The following is an 8,151-nucleotide window of genomic DNA, read 5'->3' as shown; positions in this document are numbered from 1 at the left end:
CTGCCGGAGTCCAACATGCACTGGGAACAGGTCTGACTTACTGCCGGCAATGCGAACCAGGCTCCTGCTCCGGCAGTACAGGGACCGCACGGCCCTTAACAGAGGGCCCCCGACCCCGTACTCCCGGAGCACCCCCCACAGTATGCCACAAGGGACACGGTCGAATGCCTTCTCCAAGTCCACAAAACACATGTGGACTGGTTGGGCAAACTCCCATGAACCCTCGAGCACCCTGCGGAGGGTATAGAGCTGGTCCAGTGTTCCACGGCCAGGACGAAAACCGCATTGTTCCTCCTGGATCCGAGGTTCAACTATCGGCCGAATTCTCCTCTCCAGTACCCTGGAATAGACTTTTCCGGGGAGGCTGAGGAGTGTGATCCCCCGATAGTTGGAGCACACCCTCCGGTCCCCCTTTTTAAATAGGGGGACCACCACCCCGGTCTGCCAGTCCAGAGGCACTGTCCCCGACTGCCACGCGATGCTGTAGAGACGTGTCAGCCAAGACAGCCCCACAACATCCAGAGACTTGAGGTACTCAGGGCGGATCTCATCCACCCCCGGTGCTTTGCCACTGAGGAGCTTACGGACTATCTCAGTGACTTCGGCTTGGGTGATGGATGGGTCAACCTCTGAGTCCCCAGCCTCTGCTTCCTCAATGGAAGGCGTGTCAGTGGGATTGAGGAGATCCTCGAAGTATTCCTTCCACCGCCCGACGATGTCCCCAGTCGAGGTCAACAGCTCCCCACCTCCACTGTAAACAGTGTTGGTGGAGGACTGTTTCCCCCTCCTGAGGCGCCGGATGGTTTGCCAGAATTTCTTCGAGGCCGACCGGTAGTCCTTCTCCATGGCCTCCCCGAACTCTTCCCAGACCCGAGTTTTTGCTTCCGAGACTGCCCGTGCTGCCGCACGCTTGGCCTGCCGGTACCCGTCAGCTGCCTCAGGAGTCCCCCGGGCCAGCCAGGCCCGGTAGGACTCCTTCTTCAGCTTGACGGCAACCCTTACTTCCGGGGTCCACCACCGGGTTCGGGGATTGCCGCCGCGACAGGCACCGGAGACCTTACGGTCACAGCTCCGGACAGCCGCGTCAACAATGGAGGCGGAGAACATGGTCCATTCGGACTCTATGTCCCCAGCCTCCCTCGGGATCTGGTCAAAGCTCTCCCGGAGGTGGGAGTTAAAGATCTCCCTGGCAGAGGGTTCTGCCAAACGTTCCCAGCAGACCCTCACGATACGTTTGGGCCTGCCAGGTCTGTCCAGCTTCCTCCCCCGCCAGCGGATCCAACTCACCACCAGGTGGTGATCAGTTGACAGCTCAGCCCCTCTCTTCACCCGAGTGTCCAAGACATACGGCCGGAGGTCAGATGACACGACCACAAAGTCGATCATTGATCTCCGGCCTAGGGTGTCCTGGTGCCACGTGCACATATGGACACCCTTATGCTTGAACATGGTGTTAGTTATGGACAAACTGTGACTAGCACAGAAGTCCAGTAACAAAACACCACTCGGGTTCAGATCGGGGAGGCCGTTCCTCCCAATCACACCCCTCCAGGTAACACTGTCATCGCCCACGTGGGCGTTGAAGTCCCCCAGGAGAACGACGGAGTCCCCGGTTGGAGCACTCTCCAGTACCCCTCCCAGGGACTCCAAGAAGGCCGGGTACTCTGCACCGCTGTTCGGCCCATAAGCCGAGACAACGGTGAGAGCCCTATCCCCGACCCGAAGGCGCAGGGAAACGACCCTCTCGTTCACCGGGGAGAACTCCAACACATGGCGGCTGAGCTGGGGGGCTATAAGCAAGCCTACACCAGCTCGCCGCCTCTCGCCGCGGGCAACTCCAGAGTGGAAGAGAGTCCAGCCTCTCTCAAGGAGTTGGGTTCCAGAGCCCAGGCTGTGCGTGGAGGTGAGACCGACTATTTCTAGTCGGTACCGCTCAACCTCCCGCACCAGCTCAGGCTCTTTCCCCCCCAGTGAGGTGACATTCCATGTCCCCATGGCTAGAGTCACCATCCGGGGATCGGGCCGCCGGGGCCCCCGCCCACGACCGCCACCCATATCCCTCTGCACCGGCCCCTTCTGAACCCTCCCGCGAGTGGTGAGCCCACGGGAGGGCGGGCCCACGTTGCTCGTTCGGGCTGCGCCCGGCCGGGTCCCGTGGGCAGAGACCCGGCCACCAGGCGCTCGTCTGCGAGCCCCAACCCCGGGCCTGGCTCCAGGGTGGGGCCCCGGTGACGCCGATCCGGGCGACGTGCACGTCCTTGGTAGTATGACTTTCATCAGGGGCGAGTGAACCGATCTTAGTCTGACCCGTCACCTAGGACCTGTTTGCCTTGGGAGACCCTACCAGGGGCATTAAGCCCCGGACAACATAGCTCCTCGGATCATTCAGGTGCTCAAACCCCTCCACCACGATAAGGTGCCGGTTCAAGGAGGACAGTCCTCCTTGAGGAGGACTGTCTTAAAGACAGTCATTTACTATTTAGCTTTTTACTATTCCCTTTGTTAATGCAGCCCCCTGCACTTCAGCCTGAGAAAGCCTGTGTATTGAGTGAGAAAATGCAGAATTGTTTGCTGTTGAGGAAATGTTGTTGATCCCCAGGAGCAATAAAGCCGCCTGTTCTCCAGTTAATATGGTCAGTGAGTATTAACAGCAGATTGTGGCACTGCTTTGACATTCACTGGTTAAAAAGTGGAAGGCTTTGGGACTTTTTGTCTCTTTTCTGTTTCATATCCCATATCCAGAGTTTTCACCTGCTTTTCATTTCCTCTGTACTTGGTCTCTCATGTATTTGACTTTGAACTGTTTCCTCAGCCATTTCTGTTTGGAAACAGCAAAGAAGCAGCACATCCAGCAGTTACTCCGAGTTCATAAGTGAGTTTGTTTGTTTTCTGACACTTTTTAGACTTTATTAACATCATTAATACCTTGCTTGATGTAGATATTAACAATGCAATTGCATAGAAAGTGTGTTTGGATTTATTGGTTTGTTTGATTTGTGCCTATTGTACAAGCTGGAAACTACTGATACTATGACCTAATTAATGTAAATGATGGTAAAACAATATTTCTGATGCAGCCTGTAGCTATGTAGAAAACTTCTCAAATACATTTCATGTAGTTTTGTAAAGAGTACCAAAAATTATACAAAAGTAAATATATTCTGTGAAAAGATGACTTTGGTAAGTAAAAAGTTAGCCAAACGAGTAGCACTATATATCAAAATGCAGAGGAGTAAAAGTAGAGTATAAAGTAGCATGAAATGAAAATATTCAAATTATGTACAAGTACCTCAAAATTGCACAGAAATAAAAGCACGAGTGAATATACCTGGTTACATTCTGTCACTCATTTCTACATTTAGATGATGAGGGTGTGTCTCCTATTATACATCCTCTGGCTGATGGCACCTCTTGGCTACTGTCAGCATCCAGGTCCTCCTGGTCCAAAAGGTGACAGAGGGGATCCTGGGCCACCTGGGAGAGCTGGAATAATTGGGTCTCCGGGCACACCTGGACGTCCAGGCATGCCAGGTGGGTAACATTGATTTCATCATCTTTTCACCAATACTCCTGAATACTGACCTGTCTCCCTTTATTTTTTGTCTGAATTCTGGCACCTCCCTTTTCCCTCTACCCTGTCTGCTTCTATGTCCGAAGTGCATTTTGCCTCCAAGCAGCTGTTGGAACTCACTGTTTCAACTGATTTCACTTTTTACACCAAATTGAATTAAATAAATTACATACTGTCAGGAAACATGTCTAGATTTACAAATACAGTCCTTTTGCTAGTGTCAAGGGGGAACAGGGAACAGCAACACAACAAACCAAGGATTCGAACAAGACAAAATTAACGGTTAAAGAAAAAAGCTTTAACGAGGATGAACTTAACTCAAAACTTGGTTTACAAAATGTGGGCAGGAAAGGAGGGAGGTAGAGTGCCAAAGCAATGAAACCAATAAAATGAAACAAGGCCTATACAAATTCTTAGTCCAAACAAAAAAAGAAAAGAAAAAAAGAGTGTTCAAAACAACTGTCAAAACGATACACAAGTGGCATCCATCCACCACTAAATTAGTGTTTTTAGACAGTTTACTATGTGATGACATGTATGGGGCACCCTAACTTACCTAACTACCTTCTCCCATCACATACCTTTAAAAATCCAAAGCAAAACCATGTCTGCAAGCGAATTCATATAATGTGAGGACCAAATGCAAAATGAGAGCGAGAAGGAGCTCCTTAGTCAGGCTCCCTTTTATTGGGCCTCCAGCCAGGTGATTGGCCACTCCAAAAAATTAACATGAAAGGGGCCGGTGGCTTCATGGCCTCTCAGGTGCAGCTCATCACCTTGTAAGCGCCTGAAGGAAAACTAGGATAGGGAGAGACAGAGAAGAGAGGAAAAAGAAAACAAGCCCTCTGCCCCTGCTGGGCATGTAACAGTAACTAATAAATTACACATACTGAGGATGAAGTCAGCAGACTCCCTTATAAGGACGCTCAATTTTGAGACTTGTTGTGTTGGGAGAAAGTTTATTAACTTTTTGAAATGTCGTCTACAATGTTTAACTATTTCGGCCTGCTGTTGGATTCGGCAAATGTTCTACATGAAGATCTTTGTGTATCAATTTCTTCCAGTGATGTAGAGCAGAGGCGTACTTACTACTTAAAGCTACCCACTTGTGATCAGATCACTGAGGACGGATGGTGCTACCAAATGTGAACAGGTTCTTAGAGAACTGGCCTAATGTATTTTTGTATGTCCTACCTGAGTGCCACCTATAGGATTGTGATGTGTGGATTGGCATGTAAACCTAGTAAGGAATTTATTTTCTCATTGAGGACTGGACTAATGTATTTTGGTCTTACTTGTTGAACCATTTTTAAAATCTAAATCATTTCATGCTCACTAAAGGATACACTCCTTGACATATCCTGTGGTGCCACTGTCAAGCCAAACCTTTCTGTCCCACAACAGACTTAAGAATTTTAAAGTTGTGTCTGTTTTTTATTTTTCGAAAATATTATTTTCCGCCGAGCATTTCATCTTCATTGAGCTGCTCATTGAGCCAATGCACTTTAAGTAATGCTTGATGTCTCTTTATCTACTATACAGGGAGACGTGGTGAGGCTGGACGACTTGGACCAGCTGGATATCCTGGACCGCGTGGACCACCTGGAGTGCCTGGACCAACTGCACATGTTTTGTGTAGTCGAGGTTATTATTATTTTTTTAAATTACAAAAATATATGGATTCTTTACAGAATTGTTTTCATCAGTTAAGAAGTTGCTGGCAGAAGTACAAAAACCTTTATTTTCTTGCTCAGGAAAACTCTGGTTTTTAGGCAAGAGTGGACACCAAGGAACGTTTATATACAGCATTTTAGCCCAAACCCAAAAATGATAATGTAGTCATTATCTTCTCACCTGCATGCCATTGGAATGTCAGGTGAAGTTTTGTAATCCACACAATATTTCTGAAGGTTCACAGCAAAACATTATTGCTGCATTCTCTTTAACAAGGGAAGTTGATGGGGACTTTTGAAATATGAAAAGGACAAAACAACAACCAGCTGTGACAGCGTTAGAGCATACTGTCTCAAGTGGGTGTGTGTAAATGCTTGTTTTGGTGGTTGCTTTGTGACATTTGAAAAAAAGTCCCCATCTATTTCAGTTGTTTAGGAGAATGCTGCATTGATGATTTGCTGTTGAGGTCCAGAAATGATTTGTGGAATACAAATCTTTACCTGATTTTCCATTGGAATGTAAGTGAGAAGTTAATGGCTTAATTTTCTCTTTTGGGTAATTTATACTTAACTATGAGCCTATAGTTTGATAATCTTACAACCCAATCTTGAGGTTACAACTTGTGAAAGTCTGCTCATTCTGCACTGTCTGACATTGTCACACACACTTGTAACTCTAATGTGGAACCTTAGAAATGTAATCTGTTTAATCCAGGTCTCAATAACGCGATTGGCCAGGAGCTTCAAACTTTAAAGGAAAGCACTGCAAAGTTAGAGCTTGGTAAGCATCTATACATGTGAGTTCATGTTTATGGTCATTTATTACAACTCTTCAAAAGATAGCGCTTTGTTAGATTCCTTGTTCTACATGTTGTGTTTTCTATGTGTGTAAATTGTGTGTTCGTGAAAGGAGCAATGAATATTATAGTTTCAGTGAAATGCTGCCATACAGGACTCCATTCATTTCATTTGGATGAAGACAGAACGTGGTCATTATTTTTATTCCCTGTAGTATTATGTTACAGATGGGAATCCATGAATACACATACTTCAGCCTAGTCTGATGCCAAAGCGTGTAAAAGACCTGCTGATTCTCTAAAGAGCAGTGTCTCACCTAGGTGTGAACGGTACATGTGTGTATCAAGGGGTGATATTGACTGTAGTGAGTGGATATCCGATGTCAGATAACAGGTCTGACCCCTCCAATATGGGACCCCTTGTCATCGAGTAGTGCTTTGTTCCCCCCCAAAAAAACCGAGTCAGTGGACCTTGAGTAAAGATCATTTTGTCATACAAAATCACATTTTTAATTGTTATCTTTTTTCAGCTATTAACTACGACTTTGTCCGAAGAGTTGGTCAGAAGTATTTCGTGTCCTACAAGGAGAGGGGTTCTTTCTCCAGGGCCGTCAACTTCTGCTCCCAACAAGGTTTAGAGCTGGCTCTGCCCCAGAACGAGGAGGAGAACAACATAATGATACAGTTCTTTGGGGATGTTAACAAGTTGGCCTGGATCAACGTCAACAATAACAAAGCAGAGGGGAATTTTGAAACCAATATGAAAAACCAACCTCTGACCTTCACCAAATGGGGAGCAGGGCAGCCAGACAGATCCGTTGGGGATACAGGCTGCACCATGCTGTCAGAACATGGCGTCTGGCGACTGACACAAGAATGCTCCCTGAATGCTTACATCATTTGTCAGTTATAGAAAGTTATCATAAGTTGTGTTTCAATGTAAAGTTTTTGTCCACTTCAGCTAATAAAATGCTTGTATTTGCAAAAATGTGTGACATGTGCTGTTTGGATCAGTTAAACCAATGCCTTTTTGCTATTTACACACATATGAGACACTTCTGTAATGCGTAAACATGCGTCACTTATTGAAAGGTCTAGTATCCATTGCCTTTCCTGGTATGATATTAGTTCTTTGTCTTTTTTTTATTCAGATAGTGACATCAGATAAAAAATGTCTTCATTCTTAAAAAAATTTAATCATGTGTTTTCTCATTGTGCTAACATTAAGTCAATTGAAAATATTGACATTAAAAGTATCCTTATTTCAGTGGGGATTACAAGGAACCAGTCGTTGGATGTTTTTGCAAAACCATCACTGTGGTAGAAGTAAGCATCTATTAAGGATTGCATCATCAGCATGACATTATTACTGATGCAGAGATCCCCTGAGATCATATGTCACAATAAAGTGTACAACGTTGAAATGGTTTCATTTCATTTACTCAATATGTAAGATCTCACATGAAGAGCAAAGCATCCTGAAACTGAACTGTGAAAACCTAAACATCGTCCACAGTTGCCTGAAATCAACTGTCCTCTCTCCCCAGGACTGTAGATCCATAAACACATCTTGAGGATGTAGGTTGTTAATGTTATGCGTCATGTATGTAGTCCCGGTGAACGAGGCACTAAAACCCTCTTTTCTTGGGTTGTAGTGATAATCAGCTGCAATTCTGGAAAATCACTGTGACAGTATTAGTGGTACAAGTGGTGAATAAAAGGATACTCTACACACTTTGGCCTGGATAAATTAAATAAAAAACGTGTTTAGAAAAACTCTACTCTCTAAATTCATTGATGCATCGACTGTGGCTTCTATGAAAAAGGAAATATCACAGATGCTAAACTGGCATGGTCCAGCAAAAAGGTCTAGAAACAATAAAGAAACTGATTTCATCTGTTTGACTAGAAAGGCATGCAGAAGTAATCTATTGTCACTACAGCCAGATGGAAGCGCTGGTTCTATTTTCTGTGTCATGTGTCCGTTAAAAAGATGTTTCTTTCTGCTTATCAGAACTGGTTCTACTAGATCAATGTCAGTGACATATTGTAAGTAACATTACTCTGTATCTGCAGAGAAAACGTTAAGTGGTGGAAACTACTGGAAACA

At 45.6% G+C, this 8,151-nt stretch overlaps 1 protein-coding gene across 1 annotated transcript; it reads left to right on the top strand.

Moving 5' to 3' along the window:
• Positions 1-2,345: 2,345 nt before the first annotated feature.
• LOC115586214 (pulmonary surfactant-associated protein D-like) lies at positions 2,346-7,029 on the top strand. The gene is made up of 5 exons (XM_030425049.1): positions 2,346-2,872; positions 3,363-3,531; positions 5,114-5,215; positions 5,960-6,025; positions 6,572-7,029. Exons 2-5 carry the CDS (start codon positions 3,363-3,365, stop codon positions 6,952-6,954), a joined length of 720 nt encoding a protein of 239 aa, XP_030280909.1. The 5' UTR covers positions 2,346-2,872; the 3' UTR covers positions 6,955-7,029.
• The last annotated feature ends 1,122 nt before the right edge of the window (positions 7,030-8,151 follow it).

Source organism: Sparus aurata, chromosome 8 (genome assembly GCF_900880675.1).
Source record: "Sparus aurata chromosome 8, fSpaAur1.1, whole genome shotgun sequence".
In the NCBI taxonomy this organism is placed as follows: domain Eukaryota; kingdom Metazoa; phylum Chordata; class Actinopteri; order Spariformes; family Sparidae; genus Sparus; species Sparus aurata.
Note: the sequence above shows the minus strand (reverse complement) of the source record. Positions and strands in the feature narration are given on the sequence as shown.